The 18,973-nt window shown below is 29.4% G+C and overlaps 1 protein-coding gene across 1 annotated transcript in view; it reads right to left on the bottom strand.

The window, feature by feature from the left end:
- Positions 1 to 17,804, bottom strand: part of LOC123301241 (fibrillin-2-like) — an 89,298-nt gene extending 71,494 nt beyond the window's left edge. Inside the window, exon 1 of the mRNA XM_044883976.1 lies at positions 17,775 to 17,804. Coding sequence (XP_044739911.1) covers positions 17,775 to 17,804 — 30 coding nt within the window. The remainder of the gene's footprint in view (positions 1 to 17,774) is intronic.
- Between the last annotated feature and the right edge of the window lie 1,169 nt (positions 17,805 to 18,973).

Raw genomic sequence — 18,973 nt, 5'->3', positions numbered from 1 at the left:
ATCGTCGTACGAAATCTTGTTTATTAGCTCTGACTCTATGCACAAGAGAGCTAAAGCGTTTAGCTTTTCTTGACTTAAAGTCGATCGGAGGTAGTTCTTTACTCTCTTCAAGCAAGAGAAGCTTGCTAACTCGGATATGAGTCTGTCTATGACAACGAGAAATGTGTTAACCCTGAAGTAATCACTCGCAGCTATTCCAATATCTTCATCGGGTGTTTCATCGAATCTTTGTTTTCTTTTTGGTTGTCTTTTTTTCTTCTCTCTTGTATATTCTTTTGATACGCTTAACTCGATCGCCTTTTCTTCGAAGTACTTGAAATTCTCTCGTTCAGCTATGAAAAACTTACGGAGTGATTCGTAAAGATCAGCAACGGTGATTAAATCTATGTTTGAAGTCTGAATTTGAACATTTACTTTGTTTATTCTCTCCAAAAAATATCAAATATCAGTTATTCGATTGATTTAAACAAAAAGACTATACTTATTCTGAATCTCTATAAGATATCGAACTAGTTTTTTATTTAATAAAAATTAGTCAGTATTTTTTACGCATAAAGAAATAACTTTCTGGAATAGAATTTGACAATTTGCAAACTTGCTGCAGCAATCATCATGATTAGACCATCGATATTGTATCAAGATTGAATTGTGTAAGGAGATCTCATAATTATTAGGTACACGGAGAAAAAATTATAGTAATTATCAGTGAAGAAAATATGTAAAAATAACTAAATTTCGACTATAATATGTAGGACTATATTTCGGTTTTTGTTGAATATTTTAATTCCTCTATAATTTTTGAAATTCGTATTTTGTGTGTGTATTATAATTTTTTCTAAATTTTGTCAATCGAAATAAAAAATTTATGAACTAAATTTGCCGCCCCTTAAAATTTGCCGCCCTAGGCTCCAGCCTACTCAGCCTGCTAGTAAATCCGCCACTGGTTTTTTCAGACTCTTTCGCAAAAATTGTGGAGGTACACTTTGAAAATTATAATTTATAAAATAAATAACTAACAACATTTGTTGGAAACTTATTTTCCAAAAACGAATACATTTGTAGTTATTTTATAAATTGCTCCTAAATAAGCATTTTTTGGTCTGAATGATTTTATCGCCTTTAAGATTCGATGAATTTACCTACGATTGTACAATGCATAAAGCTACATTGAGTCATTGACTGATGTATATACATTGTTTAAGTAAAAGGATGGTTCTAACAAAAAAAAAAAGTACAAGAATAAGACCTCCCATTAGTTTTGGTTCAAATCGATGAGAAAATTCAAATGTTACAAAATTATAACTATTTCCGGAATGTTTCATAAATGAACAAAAAAATACAATAGAAGGTTGCCATTAACAAGGATATTTATAATAAAATTTTTAGATATTTTGATTGAGATCATAGAGATAATACCATAGAGTTGTATAGATATAGGAAACGCAATGAGTGAATTCTTTACCGCAGTGAGAGAGGTAAAAAGAGGCAGAAATTGTAGGCGTATAAGAGAAACGGATGTGTTTATGTGCCCCTCTCTACTGCGATAAACATTTTGGCCGTGACTTTGCAGCTCTATGGTATTATATCTATATGATTGAGACTAACACAAAAAAAAAATTATAAAAAAATACTAAAAAAAAGGGAAGACTCTTATTTGTACTAAAAAGCACAATAAGAAAGAAAAAATTGTACCAAAAAGTACACTGTAGCTCACTAATACCTGACTATTTGTAAAAGAAGGACGCGCTCGATTTAATTTATTAGGGATGATTCGGAGCGCCTCAAGGTTTTACTAACAATAAAAATTAATTTCTTCTTTTTAGTACAATAAAAGTCGGTCCCTAAATAAGTATTTTTTGTCTGAATTTTAAATTAAAAACTAAATAACGTATGCATATGAAATATGGTGGAAGCGATGGGAAAATCAGGTCATACTTACCATAAATTGCATTGTGACGAGTAAATGCTTTTAAAATTATTTTTTACTTTTAAATTTACTAAAATAGTGAAATATATATAATTTTCAATCAAATAGTGAAATATTCTGATGTAAATAATCTTGTTAATAAGATTTACAAAGAATTAAATCAGATTTTGCAAATTAAACACATAAGACGTATATTATTGATGTATGTAGTTAATTAATATCAGTTTCCGGTAGTTACACTTCTTATTCTTACATGAAGTATGAAGACAAGTCAATAATTTTACATAATTAACATCAACTCTAATTATGTGTTAAAGGATACCTTTGTTACATTATTTGCATACACACATCTTTACTATGGAATCAATAGATATGTTCAAGCAAATAATACATATTTGAAAGACAACTACAAATCATGTGAAAAATGTTTTCTTAAAAATATGTAGTAAATCAATGGCGAGTGGAATTACAAACGTGATAAACAATGAAAGGTGAAGATAAGTGGGGCTTACAAAACTGAAAGTGGTTGATAAATGACGTATAGTCGTATGGATTAGTTAAATTTTAAACGAATTTTAAAAGGGCGGGAAGTCTTATCAACAAAAACATTCGACTGACAGCCTGTCTGGCACTAAAATATATAAAAATGTACACGCTTTGTTTCGAAGATTTCAAGTTCTTCTCTATGGGCGATTATACCCACTTTACGAATCCAAAATCGATCAATTGTTATTTTTTGAAGTGTTCAGATAACTTTTATTCACATAGAAATTACCTGGATAGTAGACTAGAAATTTTTTTGAAGAAATCTCAACAACTGATTTGTTATTTGCGTCAAGATCAAAGTCCTGATCCATTTTATAAGTTTAGGATCGGTCTCTAGAAATTATGTTAGATTATCTTTGTTTAATTGTTTACTTGAACATTCTATTTCACATGATTATAATTTCTAGTACATAATAATAGATGTAGATGTCTATCCATGTAAATAAAACAAGTTTACTTCAATATTATTTATCATCAATCAGCTATCAGCAATCAGTATATTCTTCAGTAATATAATGCAGCATTTATTATATGTAAAATAAATAACAAATTCATACTTTGATAGAGTATATAATTTAAAATATTATGTCTAATATTTCATATCCTTTTGTTTTATTTTTTAATAATAATATATTTACTCGATTGGATAAATTAATATCACGTTGTGTTCTTAACATTCTTTTTGTATTTATGGCAACTGCTAAGACATTTATGTAGTGGACTTTGCTTATATGATTCATACAAATGTTCATTTATTTAAAGTGATTGCATCGATTTTAAAAATTCAAGCGGTTGCATAGATTTTTCTTTAGGGAGGAAATCGTGGTAATTGCCCCCTCCAAAATGTAAGAAAGTCAAGTATTTATTAAAATTTTAATGGGAGGTATTCCTAAAAAAATTAAAAAAAAAAATACAGAAATCGGGTCCTTTGGCGATTGATCGAGTAGTTTCCGAAATTTCAACTAGAATAGTATAAGACGGATGGTATTTCCGAGCAATTTCTTCAGTCGGTAGATTAGAAACTTGCGTTCAATCGCATAATCAACCAGGTATTCGTGTCAATGGCTTTTGAGATGAAAGTGAATTAAATTACCTTACCTTTTTCTTAACTTATCTCTCCATTAAATTACTTTTTTTTCTTAAAGCCTTTTCTAAACTGAACCGATTTTGAAGATCATCGCTAATTTTTTAGTTATTTCGGGTAAAGACCCTAAACTCGCACTTGAAACAAAGCTCATACTACATAAGAACAGTTTCCATTAACTTACCTTTCAAACGAAACACACAAAATCAAAATCGGTTCACCCGTTTAGGTGCTAGGATGCCACAGGCAGACAAGCAAACACATAGCGACCAAATTTATAATACCTCATTTGACGATTTTCGATCTCCAGAATTGCTCCAAAATAAAAGATTTTCGTACTTGATTTTGCATGATATTCCATTGAAAATACGATTAAATCGTTAAATGAAATGGTTTGTATTTTTTGGGTCAAAAGAACCCTATATGTGAAGTTTCATCAAATTCTGGAATAAAAAATTTTCTTTTGTTTATCAAAATCAGGATATATTTTTGGTACCAGATTTGGATAAAAAATAGTTTCCGAAATATCGACTAGAATCATATTCAAAAGGTAATATAACATAAACCTGCCACTCTTAAAGTAGGCTTCAAATTTTGAATCACCACAGAACTTGTCGTAGCATTCAGTAGCATCCTGTAAGTGTTAATATAATTTAAAAATTTTTAATGATGCTAATTCAACAACTACGGACTTTCACACCTTAGTATTTTTAAAAGACCATTAATAATTATGTAATTTAATAGATAGTAAAAATAGATAAACACACACCAAGTGTCATCCACAAATTAATTTATTAATTCTTTCATAATTGTGTCAAAATCAAAAATAGTTAAAAATTAGACCAAATCCAAATAAAAATTATACACTGAAATAAAACTGGTTTTTTTTTTCTTATAAAATCTCTAAATATATTTTATAATTTTTCAAAAAATCATAATAAATTTTATTTTTTTATACAATAATTAACATAAATGAAAAAAAATTCACTTTTCATTAATGAAAGTTTTTTATTTATTATTTTATTATACCTATCCATTCTTCTTGATGGACCGTTAGTTAACAACGCTTTAAATTGTTCCATAAAGTAATGCCTGGAATTTAGGTTATTATTCTTTTATAGAATTAAAATAGGAAGGAAGTGAAGAACCACTCTTGGGTGTCAGGCGTGCTTCATTCCTATCTAATTTGAAAAAGAATAACAATATCCAAAATTTATGAATCTTGAAATAAATTCGCTGGAAATCGTAATCAAATTTGAATATAATTGTTTCGTTCATTTATAAAAGGCAATCTTCATTGTCACAAAAATCAATCTTCATCGTCACAAAAATTAATTAATTGTCTATATAGACTATGATATTTAACCCGAAAAAATGCGTCGTGATTTTGATCTGAATGTCACTTGTATCAATTGTTAGAATTCCTCGAGAAACATTTCTAGCCTACTTCGATAATTATGTTTACTTCGAAAAATAATTTGGCGTCGTTTATTCTGTCGATGCAAAATTGTAACAAAATTGAAAATTGGTGTTAGGATTTTAAGATATTTTAGGGAGAAAGACCATCAAGAAAAAGTCTATGTATTTCAAATACTCGCCCCTCTTTCGAATCAGTTTAAGCCGTGTCGGAGTAAGCCAACGCGGGGTCTATATCAAATTTTGTTAATGGGTGTGTGTTTTTCTTTTTTTTTTCAGACTTCGTAAATCTATCTGGGTCCACAATGAAGAGGCTCTTTGGCCATAAAATTTGTTTTTTCCGTTGTACTATTCTTCTATTTGTCCACTTTTTTTTAGTATTCGTAAACCAATTTGGTCCCCGTAAATACGCGAGGACCGCAGCTTTTGCTACTCTAGGCTACGTCGATAATCCATCACTGAATTTAGGTTTAATAACTAGCCCATATCCGATTTATCAAGTACTTTATACTTTTTAGGGGGATTCTGAAAAATGATGCGAAAGCATTTTACTTTAGAATTCGACCCGTTTCTGGAGCTAAATATCATTCTATTGGCAAATGTTAATCTATAAGGTAATCGAAAAAAATAGACCGAAAATTTTATAGGCTCGGAGCATTGTTGTAATTACGGGTTGGTTGGGTTGAGTTTGTCGACTATAGAGGAGTTAATTGGGTTCTGAAGTCTTTCGTCCTTGCGTTCAATTTGAGACCATATTATAGAAACTTTTTTCAATCTATTTTTTCGTAAATCCAATCTATAAGACAATTTGTGTCTATAAGACAAGTGTTGTTAGCTGCCGGTACGTGAGTCTCGTAGGTACATATTCGGATAAAATCCATATGTGAGTTTGTGTTTGATGCCATGCCATCCAAATGTGGTAATATATTGTTTTTAATAGTTTATAATATTATAATTATTGTTATTATGAAATATTAGAAATAATAAATATTATTAATAAGCAATTAAAAATAAACATGTTAATCACCTTTAAAAAAACAATATTTTAATAATTTTTTAGGAATTATGATTGTGGTCAAAATTACTCACACATATATGTTTTACTTTCATATTCATATCAATATTTTTGGAGGAAGTAAGACATAAATGATTTTTCAATTGCTAAAGTGACCTGATTTTTATATTTTTTAGGTCAAAACTAATTAAAAAAAAAAAAGACTTTCTTATGGGGATAGGCAATCTCTTAGGAAAACATCGTGAAAATCACATTAAAACTATTGATTGGAAATTTGTATAAACTTGAAAATTTGGGAAATTTTGAGCGGAAAAAAAATATAAATCTGATTAATTTAAGGATTGTGTGAGTAGTTTTTGTGATTTCACCTACAATCCTGTTGGCGAAAAAGGCTTCGATTTGAAGCAGTTTTGGAGATGCCTCGAAAATATTCATTTAAGCGCCAAATGAGTTTGTATCTATTCGTATATTTTTTGGATCGTATTTACCCTAAAACATTCTTGGATACAAAATTTGGTTTGTTTTGCGTTAGATCGACAAGTATTTGAGGTATGCATGATAAATATACACAATTTGAGTCGGTATCTAAGAAACTAATCTCCTAATCGCCAAAGTTATCTGTTTTTTTGTATTTTAGTGTCAAAGTTGTTACAGAAAATCATTTTTGCTTAAAGGAGTTTTATAAGAATATGTTTTGAAAAATCACAAAAAAAATTTTTTTGACCCAAAAAATTAAAAAATTGAGTTAATTTAACGAATGAATGATTATTTCAGGACCGGATTAAAAGGTGTGGAGGCCCTTGGGCGATAAAGAAGTAGGAAGCCTCTAATTATTTTTCAAACAAGATCTTCTCAACAAACATATATCGTATAATACAAGAAATAAAGCCAATTCAATTAATTATATGCTTAGGAAAATGGAAATTTGCGAGCTTTTTTTGCGAAAAATCATTAACGACTTCGGTAAAATCTAGGTCTCGTAGTAAATCATTTTCAGTGCTGAGTACGGATAACTTTGATAAGCTCTTTTGGATGCCCCTCTTCTGTGAAGGCTCTGGAGCTTCAGCCCCTCCTGTCCTCCATTAAATCTAGCCCTGGATTAGTTTAAATAATACCACCCAAATCAAGTACACAAATATTTAATTTCGAAGGAGTTTTTAAGATATGTCGAAAACACTAATCGTAAAATGAGCAGCATTTTTATGTTTTTGATTAGCGGAAATTTGACGGACACCTCATATCTTCATTTTTTTAAATGGAAATAATTTTGAAACTCTTTCTTCACAGAGAGACCGATCTACGTGACAACTAGATTTTATTTTGACGAATTTCAATACTTCCATAAATTCTATTATCATATGAAAGTAAAAATATTAATAATTGTCAGTTTATAAATCACAAAAAAATTAATAATTTCTATCTAACATTGAAACAAACATATTTTTCCTCTTACAAAATACTTTATAATGATAATTTTTGTAAAATAATTTCAAAAAAAATTATTTTAGCATCATAATAAAATTTACACCCGCTCTCGCCATATTTTAACATTTTAACATTGAAAATAAATCGTACAGGTCAATGTGAAGCTTAGAGGGATTATTATAGCGGCAAATATTACCTATTGATTAAAACCAATTCAATACTCTCTTATCTTTAAGGCATACTAAAAAATTTTGCATAATATATTAACGGTATATTCTGTATAACGATTGATAGTTTTGATTGATTTATCTGGGAGGAATAATAATAATAATAATATTTGGAGCAAATTTCGAATTGATTATAGTTATCAGTTAATAAATTATCTCTTTAAAATCTGTTTGAATTAATTTATTTGGTATAATATTTTTTTATTTTATTTACAAATAGAAAGTAGATCGATAAGAATAAAACTAGAATTGGGGTGTGACAGACAAAATTTTTTTGGTTTTTGACAAGGGATTATTTGATTATTTGAATAGTGAAGGAAAACTTGAAAACCTTTATAAAATTTATCCAAATATACGCCCCGAGTTAAATTTTTTTCCCAAAATTTTGTTTCCCAGAATTACATATTTGGTTTGTTAAAATTGGTTAAAGTTTGGGTATGATAGAGAAAAATCAATTTTTTTAAATTTTAATGGCATCGTTATAAAAAAAAAATAGAATTTTAGAATTGTGTAGGTTGATTTAAACCATTGGGTACAGTTTATCCAAAAATTTGATAAAACTCGGCCTCAGCAGTACCCACCAGAAATGCACACTTATTTTGTTAAATTGATTATTATAGACTTTATTGAAAGTTTGTGTAAGTTTGTGTGTTATAGATCAAAATCATTTTTTCTATATTTTTATGGCGTAACCGAATAAAAATGTTTTAATTTTTTGATCATGTGATCAATTTTGAACAAATCTGGGATTAAAGTTAGTTTTACATCCCAGAAATTGAAATATGTCTTGTTCGAATTGTGGTAAATTTTGATTGTGATAATCTCGGACAGACAAAACGATGAATGTTGTAGTTAAATCTGTTAAGATTCACTATAGTTTATAGCGTACAAAAGCATTTCAATCCACAAGGCGGGTAATATGGCTTTCAACAGGAATAAAGGTCCTATAATTGCCTCTGAATTGATAAAACTGACTATTGTTAAACGTAAAGGCATAAAAAAATTCTCGCCGGTAATAGCGAATATAGGCATATAGTCTAAGGCCTACGAAATAATTTTTTGTGAACTATTACAAAAAGTTTGATGGTTTTGGAAAATTAATTTTTTCGATTTGGTGATAATTTGTGTATTTTTATTTCATTTTTGTAAGTGTTACTTAAATGTTGGTAATGTATTACATATTTATTTTTAACTTTGTAAATAATGTTTGTTTTTTTTATACGAAAAAATTTAGCTACTGACGATGGTTGCCTTGCAATCGAAATATCGATATTTAGTAAAATATAAGTCTATTCTAGGTTTTTTAATTATATCTTTTAAATAAAATTTCGTAACATTCAATTTTTATTTCGAGTATCGTGATATTTATTTCAATAACAAATGTTTTAGTTTTTTGATCGTGTGACCAAATGTTGATTCACACAAAAACCACTTTGATAGATAACAAAATTTTAAAATGAAAATTTTGGTTTCGGTGCGATAGAAACATTTTTTTTTTTTTGGAATAATAAAAAACAATGGATAAACAATTACAGCAAATCTCTCGAGAAATCTACTGTAATTGATCGGTTTTCGGTTCGCCGAACTCGCCGTACGCCCAACGCAAGTTTTATTTATGACATTTAACACAACTTTAGACATAGACATAGAATTCTCGATGCTTCGTTATTTTCCCAGGTGATAGTAATGTGAGAAATGACAGGATAAAATGAAGAAAGACAAATGAGATCCATTACGGAATGTAAAGTAAGGAATTTAGTTTACTTTAAAATTTTATATGGAAAGACAATTTGGAATAGGTGCAGCCAGTTTGTTTTAACATTCTTTTATGAAGATATTTAAGTGAATATCTTAGAATAACCGCACGTAATTTAAACATGACATATGATATCTAATATCTATCATATCTGCCATAAATTAACACATAAATAAAATGAACCGAATCAAATTTTAACAACCAAGAAATTATTCGCATGATTATAATTACTGTTAATAAAAAGTCTTCCTTATACCAAGAGCCATATTTACCAAGTTATTGTCTTACAATGGATTCTTGCTGCACTATATATCGATAAGGTCTAATAAACCATCGTATTCGGGACTTCAATAGCTCATTTGAAAACTTGTACTTTCTAGTTTTGGCATCTGCTGGTTAAAAATTTTATCACTCGTTACCGCTTTGCACAGAGGGTTGCAGGGGTGAGAAATGTTTCCCCTAAATTTTATATAAAGTTAAAAAGCGTACCAAAATTTTAAAAATTATTTTACAACAAATTTGTTTAAACCAAAGGAAAGCTTGTTTTCTTTCTTGAAAATGAGCTATAAAAAATTATCGTACGACCTTTTTAGACCAAGATATTTGCTTATCAAGTAAAATTGACATTCTGCATTTAAAATCCTCCATCTTTGAAATAATCATCCCACTGAATCTTTTTTCATATCGTTAATAAGCTTAAACTATCTCCTTTTTAGCTCTTGCATATAATTGTTTTGTAAAAATTTTTATAATTGCTCCATTTTAGGTGTTTTTTCACCTGGCTGCCATTTTATAAAAAAAAGCGTTATCGTAAACTTTATGATGCTCGTTAGAAAACTTGTACTTTCTAATTTTGGAATCTTTTGGTCAAAAATTGTTATCATCTCTTGCCGCTTTGTACGGAAGGTGGAAATGGAAAGAAATGCAAAGGCATACACAAATTTTAAAAAAAAATTTCAAAATATTTGTTAAGACCGTTCATCGTTTGTAAATCAAGATATTCGCAATGCAAAGCGGCAAGTGTTGTTGAACACTTAAAAATTGTTGACCAATAGATGCCAAAATTAGAAAGTACAAATTTTCAAATGAGCTATGGAAGTTCAAATGAGCTGTTTGAAAGTTATGTAAAATTTGTGTAAAATTTTGTTCCCTTCATAAATTGGCGCAGTGTATTTGCTTTTAGTCGTCCTATTCACTGATCGCATAGTACCTTTTCTCTTCAACATGCTACGCATTTATCATAGTGAAATATGGTATAGCAAATTACCTAAAAATAAGTTTTTAAATGAATAAACAATAAAACCAAAATTTCGACGTGCACTAAAATAATTTGTTTCTATTTTACATGAAAACGGTATTGCATATGGGCAACCACTATCGTGTTGACATAGTAAGTAAACTTTGTCTTAATAGTATCTTCAAGAAATTGAGATACAAGGGCTATCAATCTCCCTGGCTAATTCAAGAAGTCCAGCGTGCGACGAAGTTCTTTTGCAGGTTTGTTGGCTCTCAGAATACCTACATATAGGCTACAATAACAGCATATTTATGGCATCATAAAAAAAACCTATTTCACTTGATTTAATATACTGACTGTTGTTAAGTGATACTGTGTATAAAGATTTAAATTACATTAAAATTATTTAAATCGTTTTCTTCATTTCATCTTCTTTCTGAGTTCTGTTCAATTATTTATTGCAATGCTCAGTCAGTAAAAAGTCATTTAACTAAAACATGTGATGGGATGTTCATTTGTTTTTTATTATAATATACTTATGTTAATTGTAATGATAAGTTCTGGCGATCAACTTTCATCTAATTAGTAAGTAGCCGCGTCTTTATCAACTTTAAATGGCAGAATGGGTAAATAATTCAAAGGAGATAAATAATACTAATGGAATTCAATTTATGTAAACTGCATAGAGAATTCTGATATTTCTCTTTAAGTATACTTCCCAAGCATGTGTTTCCCTGATTCTTGAAAAATAAGGACTCTTAATCACTCCCTCAGCAGCAGACTTAACACTTCTATGCGCTATGCACTCAAATCACGGAGTATAAAATGGGGTAGGGATCCAAAAAACTGTCCAACTACACAATTATCTTTAAATGGTTGAGTTATTTTCTTCTTAAATCTCACTGTTACCTCAGTTTATTATGAAGGCAAGACGTGTAAAACTTCGGGGTGAGATTTTTTTAGCCAAGTATAAGTGCGTTATTAACTTCCAGTATATCTATAGGGAAGTTATTGCAGTGGGTCCGATCATAAAAATCGCAGTATTCAAAATATTTTAAAATTTCCAAGTGGAAATAGCATCACAATATAATTTGGAGAAGAAGTATGTGAAGAAGTACGTACATACGTAAGTGTGTGGTCCTTTTTTTTTCTGATCGATATCGCGCGAACAAAAAATGATATCGACAACGTTGTCAATCGAAGCATATTAACGGTACTATGATCTGAAATGTAAGAATTAGTAACATTCGGTCTAGTCGTTTTAACAAAAAGACTGAAAATCAGTAAATTGGATGAAAAATCAGAAAATTTAAAAAAAAAAATTTATCGGGCAAACTTCTGAAGGATAATTCCTATAGGTATATTATAAATGTGAAAGTATTGATGTTTGTTTGTTTGTTTGTTTGTTACGCTTTCACGCAAAAACTAATGAATGAATTTGAATGAAACTTAACAATAATATAGCTGATATATCAGAATAACACATGAGCTACAATTTATAAAGATATATTTAAGAAAATGACAATAATTAAATTTAATTCATGTCCATCTATTCTGCTTTACTCAATGAATTATGGGTATTATATTTAAAAAAAAAATTTAAACTGTACATATATTTTACCCGCGTAAAACAATCCCTACCATTATTTCGAGTATTATGGAAGGGGAATAAGTGAGAGCAAAGGAGGTAAAGGCTGTAACGCGGTAGTGTTTACTAATCTTTCCTTTTAAACCCAGCGAAGACGGCGGGTATCGAGCTAGTTTTTAAATAAATACTTTAGTTATCTATAAACCTATGCATGTGCTGAAATATTAATTTTTTTTATATTACTTTTTAATAGACTAGGAAGTTATTCGTGTGGACCTCAATGGTCGCACCAGGCTCAAACTATCAAATTATTATAAAGGTATGACGTTACACGTGTCTAGGGATTATTCTAGAATTTATGATCAATCCTTTTTTTTTTGTAAGCTTAATATACACAGTATGTAAAGAAAATAAATTTTAGTAAAATTTATCCAATTTAAGTTAATGATTTACCTCCTACGAAAAACATTATTCTGAGCCATCGAAGGTGTCTAATAATTATGAATCTGTAGGTGTGAATCTGTAAATATCTTTCTTTAACTATTCTTAATATTACATTTAAAACTTGAGCGATTTAAATAAAAGAATTCTTTATTCTAATCAAATCGTAATGGATTAAAATCTTAAGAAACTGCTTTACTAGTAAATTTCAAGTAGATCGTCTGATTTAGTCTTACGTATCTATTAATCTTATATAATGTATAAGAAAGTTGAATGCGAAACATTTTTTCTTAAGATTGACGTTTTTCTTCATGTGATGAAAATTGAATAGACATTAGATCGACATTGAATAGTTTATTCAAACGAACGAACAAAATGTCCAACTTTCTTAGAAATCAAAATGTCTTTCTTTATAATTTTTTTTGCAATTAAAATTACCTATTTATAAATATAATTAAAACCGTGGAGAGTTTGTATAATCCTAGAGATAAATAAATTTCAAAAGTTTTTAAAACGTCCCGTCATGTTTTTAAATATTGCTTAAATTAATTATTGGAATATTCACTTGAACTTCCCAACGCTTCGAACATTTTGTAAAAAAAAATCAATTTTGACCAACTTCTCCTTCTAATCACCCTGGTTCCAGATAACGTTATCAAACTCTCTTATTTAATAGTGGGTTACCAAGGACTTCCACTAAATGAGTCGCAGTAACAAGTAATTAATTAATTTGATAGTATAATCAAAGATAATACAGGGTGATGCGCAATAATGTTCGCCGACTTTTTTTTAAACACACATAATTGATTATGTTTGTTATATTTTAATTAATCGAATATTAAGCATAGCCCATTACATATGAAAAATGATGTCAACCAAATGGCCGCCTCTGGACCTTCTGAAGTAGTTTACTCGTTCGAGGTAATTTTCTATGATTTTTCGAGATTTATTTCGGCTATAACTTAAGACAGATATTAGCTTTAAGATTCGACAATGTGCAGGTTTGTTGAAAAAGACACGAAAATCCGCAAAAAGAAACGGCGTATTCTTGGAGAATACACACTATACGAGTTTTACAAAATGATGCGCATTATCCGATCACTTGGACGAATGAATTGGCTATACACATTTCTTGCAGAATTGTTATTTCTGTAGAACAAGCAAACAATTTGAGTACTGGCTCAGTTCGTAAAAGTAATGTTTCAAACAAACATTTGACTTCTGAAAAAAGCGTAAGTATTACAGCATCTTAATTATAGAGAATTCAAAAATTCACTTGCACCAGGACTCGACGCCGCACCTCATGGGTTAAAACCAAGTGCCTTTGGAAAAATTGTATACAAAAGAAAACATAAATAATAGATATTCAGGGCATTCTAATTTACAGAGTTTTAAACATAGCAAACTGAAATTGGATCATCCTTTATTTGCTTCGCAATGAAGGTCACTCTGCCTTTGGTATACATTTTTTTATAAATTGAGCATTACATCAGCCCTGTGAAAATAGCATCCACATTTTTATTTTGTCTTACCTTTATTTTGACGGGTCGGTAAAAAAAATTTTTGAGTGGACAAATCGTTATTAAAGGTGTAGTATCTACATTTTGTAAAAATTCGCATTTGGAAGTGCTTATGAATATTTTAATTTTCTTAAAATTTACGATTGAAGGGTAGACGAATAGGATTTACCTATTGATTGGCATTTGCATTTTATGAAAATTCCAATTTGGGATGCTGAAGTAGATTAATCCACTTTAGAATATCTAATGTGGATATTCCAATGATAATTTCAGGTCATGTGTCAAGTCTTCATAAATTAAAATTGAAGGGTGGACAAATAAAAATTTCGAATGGACAAACGTGAAAAAATTATTTTCAAACGAATGACATCTGCATTTTATGAAAGTTTGGGGGTGCTGAAGTAAAAATCCACAGTGATCATTACCTCTTATAAATTTCGAGAATGTATCTAGTTCTTATTATTGCTTTATATGGACTTCTAACGTATTACTAATACTAGAAATGATAATTATTAAATGATTTATCATACAGTTCATAGAAATTCGAGTACGCTACGTGATAACATAAAATCATATTTTAGTATTCAACCTTGACTACAATTACAAAGTTGCACTTCCTCAAAAATGTAGTATGCGTCATATAAAAACACATGTTTGTAAATAAAATATTAGGTACACATATTTCTATGTATAGTAAATTCTTTCAAAGAGATCAAATCAATTTGAGTGTTATTCATTGAATATTAATCATAGACAGGGAGACAGTGATTAATTTTACTTGATTATTTTCTGGCTTTTTAACCCCGGGAGCAAAGATGTAAAACTTTTCTTATCATTCACAGTTTTAACCACTTGCAGTTGTTTTGCCATTCGGCTACTATATTTGGATATAAATTTTTTCTAATGCCGGATAAATGCCGGAAGCTCCATGAATTTTGAGCATAAAGTAGTGTTTCATATTTAAGTTTTTTTGAAGTCTTTGGTTTTTATTGCTTTCTTGCCCTAAAATGTATTAAAATAAAAGCGTAGTGGCGTATAATGGTTAGAAAAATACTTAAATGTCCAAAGTGAAAGTAAATTTAGATATTTAAATTTGAAAAAAATATCGAAATAAGAGCTTTAGAATGTTGATCAATCGAAAGAGTTATTGAATTTTTTATAATCGATCGAATAGAATAATAGAATATCTAAAGTGGATAATCCAATGATAATTTCAAGTCATGTGTCAATAAGCCAAACAGAACTGAATGTTCCAGGAACTTATTAACTCTAACCAGACAACTCTAGGCATTACAAATAGGGGGCTATGCATCACGAAAACTAGGGGAGAAAAAGCAAAGGAGGTCTAGAAAAAATGCCTTAATATTTACTAAGAAGTTTTGGAAGATGTGACGCAGCGTGATATAAGGTTCATAAAGGTTCGCATTTTATTGAATAAGAGACGATGATTTGTTTGACGTATTTTTTTGAAATTTTTAATTAAAACTCATTCACTACTCCAGTATACGAGGAGAAAAAAGGCGAAATCTCTAAATTTTGACCGATAGCACCGATTTTAATGATAATTTAGGATTAATTTTATTTTACACTCGTGATAAAAAATTATATGGCGCTGAATGGTGCTTTTGTCCAGAAGATGGTAACCACCCATTTTAGAGGATGGAAAAGGTTATGGTGAAAAAAAAACAACGGGAATCGATCTAAGCAAATCTAAGCAAAAAGTGTTATACAAGCATATTTCGAAAAGTCTATACTTTCCGAGTAATTAGTGATTGAAATTAACCATTTTTCGTTGAAGACATCACGTTTACCATCAGCTTTTCTCGAATAACGGATGCCAAACTTGATTTGACCGTGATTTTTAGAATGAATGAAGGAAGTCAGATAAATATTATTATTATTATTATTATTATTAAAACTAGAGAAATTGACATCCTACGGAAAAAATCTTTCCATAGAAAAATTAAATAACAAAATCGAAAATATTAGTGTACTATTTTATTCGTTTCGTGTTCGGAGCGATATTTGTTGAGACACAGCTGGTTGAAGACAATTGCCTTTTCACCGCAAAAACTATTGGAGTCATATGTCAAGCGTCAAACAACTGAAAAATTTTAATTTTAATTTCACTTTTGTCATCTCTTTTACGGAATTTTCATATTTGGTTAAGAAATGCGAAAATAAATCATCGATATCCTCTATTATGTATAAAATGAATTTTTACACTCGATTCGTATTTAATTTAGCATTTGAGGTTTTGCCGTGACTCTTGGACTATTAATTAATATTCAGACAAAAACATACCTAAATAGATACATATCTTATTTTGTTAATTAAAGATGATTTCTAACAATAACACTAAGGTATACCTATACTTAAATTAAACGTGCCCAACATTCTTGTGATGACAAAGAAACAAATACAAGAAGGTGTTTGTATTATCTTACCGCCGCACCGTCAACTTTTGTTATATGTTGTTTTAAAAAGATTATGCCACCGCATAAATAATCTTGTATTGTTTTCTAAAACTTAATAACAATAAATAATAATAATAATATATTTATGTATAATTATTAAATCATCAAAATAATTAATAATACATTAATAATATTTATTATTGTCCAAATATACAGTGAACTTGGGAAATATTGAAAGAATATACTGCCAGGGAAATTGATATCAAATTTTATTTGGTAGTAAATAAAGAAATTCATATCAAAATAACCATTTAGAAGGTAAAATACTATGCTGAAAAAAAAAACTGTATTTTTTCTCTCAAAACTTTTTTCTGTAACTTTATAATTTTTCGAGTTATTTAACAATAAAGACATTTTTGTTGTATTTTTCGAAAAAAATTTTTGCATTTAAATTGAAATATTTCAAAAAATATATATCAAAAACTGCTTGAACTTTATATTGCCAGTACCTAAATAAAGTTAATTGGAAAGCGGCAAGAATTAATTTTAGTTCCCGTGGAAAATTGATCAGTTTTTGTACTGAATAAAACATAAAAAGAAAGGTCCGAGAGACTTTGTTTTCATTATAACTCCGTCAATTTTCATACAAATGCCTTGAAACTTTGTTCATTTTCAAGGTTTTTGATTGTACTTTAAAAAGTGTATGATATACTTTTTTCTAAAAACGTCAAATCTTTTAATTTATTTGGCGTTAAATACTCCGAATTCCAATCGTCAATAACTCGGAAGTATTTTTTTTTTTTTTTTTTTTTTTTTTTTATATATTTTTATACTGTGTGTTTAACAACTATGGTCATTTACACAGATCGGAAGTATTGACTTTTTGAAATATGTTACAATGCCACTTTTTGCTTAAAATTCATTCATATATCAATTCCCTTCGTTATTTTCAGTATAAATTTTTCCACCCCCGAGAAGGGGTGGCCCTATCGTCGGGGCAAGATCGCACAAATTTTTTTTTAACTTCTTTATGTCAGCTTTTAACAATGCAGTCGAACAATTTTATAAAGATTCGTTGACTGGCCCTAGATTCCGAGGTATAAATCTTTCGGCTCTCCAATTAATCCAAAAAATCGACTGATAGAATATCTGTTAGTAAATATTTGTCACCTTACCATTGCATGTGACCATTCGCTTGATGACATTTTTCAACGCTTTTATCCAAGAATTTTTGCAAAAACATGTGTGTGTGGGCTTCCTCCAAGCAAACCCCGAAAACACACAAATAATCTGCTATTCATATCAAATTTTCAATATGTAAAATACGTCTTGATTTTTCACTTTCATAATTTTAAAAATATTCTGTATATGAAATAATAATAAAGGCATACAGTATTGGATCTAGTGGGTGTTTTTGTAATTCGATTCGTTTGTTTCTTTGTTGTTCTTGAAGGTTTGGTTGATGTCAAGGTTTTATGGAAGATTTCAAGAGTATTATATTATATAACATTTTAAATATCACTAGTACTTTGCATGAAAACAATGGCTTTGACCAAAATCAAGTTTAAGTTGACCATTTAATGAACCAGTTCTATTTTGATCATTGTTTGCTTGCATGTCCGCAATGAGCACTTTTCTTCGGTGAGAAGCTTCTCGAACCTTGCATGTATACACAATTTCTCAAATATCATTATCCACATTATTTTCAACAGTATTCGATATCATTATAATGAAATGAAATAGCTGATAAAAAAGTTCCAGAAAGATATGAGTGATGTATTGAATTATTTAAATGTGAAAAATTACGTATTTACAGGTTACATTTTTCCACTTTCTTGTCTTTCTTACCAAAAATGACAGCTTCGAACAGTAGAGTAATTATACCGTTCGAGGCCCGTGAAAAATAAAATGAATTTGGTCCTCTTCCATCCAATATAATAAAGAAGCTTAGCCAAGGTTAAAATTTTTTCAAATTTTATAATAAATCTCTATATAAAGCAGTTACATAGCTTATTTTGTGATAACTTAAAATTTAAAAAAAATACATGCAGACAATGTCATTCATACACTTTTAATTTTAAGAGCGAAATGGACTGAAATCACAATTTTTCTTTTAGTAAAAATTGTTTATTTTTGCAATCCCTTGTTTCGGGCTTTCCGTTCTAGTTCAGGCGCTATACAGCAGGAAAATGAATGGGCTTCGGACAACTATGTATCACCAAATGAAAAGCTCGATTTCGCAAAGCTTCCTCGAGCATCATCGATTGTTTCTCTGCACATAAAAAGAGCATATACAAGCTGCTCAGTGGTACCGCCTGGTGGGATGTCAAATAATAATAAACACAGTCGACTAGATGATTTTCCACATCTATGC

The sequence above is a fragment of the Chrysoperla carnea genome, chromosome 5 (assembly GCF_905475395.1).
Source record: "Chrysoperla carnea chromosome 5, inChrCarn1.1, whole genome shotgun sequence".
NCBI lineage: Eukaryota > Metazoa > Arthropoda > Insecta > Neuroptera > Chrysopidae > Chrysoperla > Chrysoperla carnea.
The sequence above is the reverse complement of the archived record's forward strand: the minus strand, read 5'-3'. Positions and strand labels throughout refer to the sequence as shown.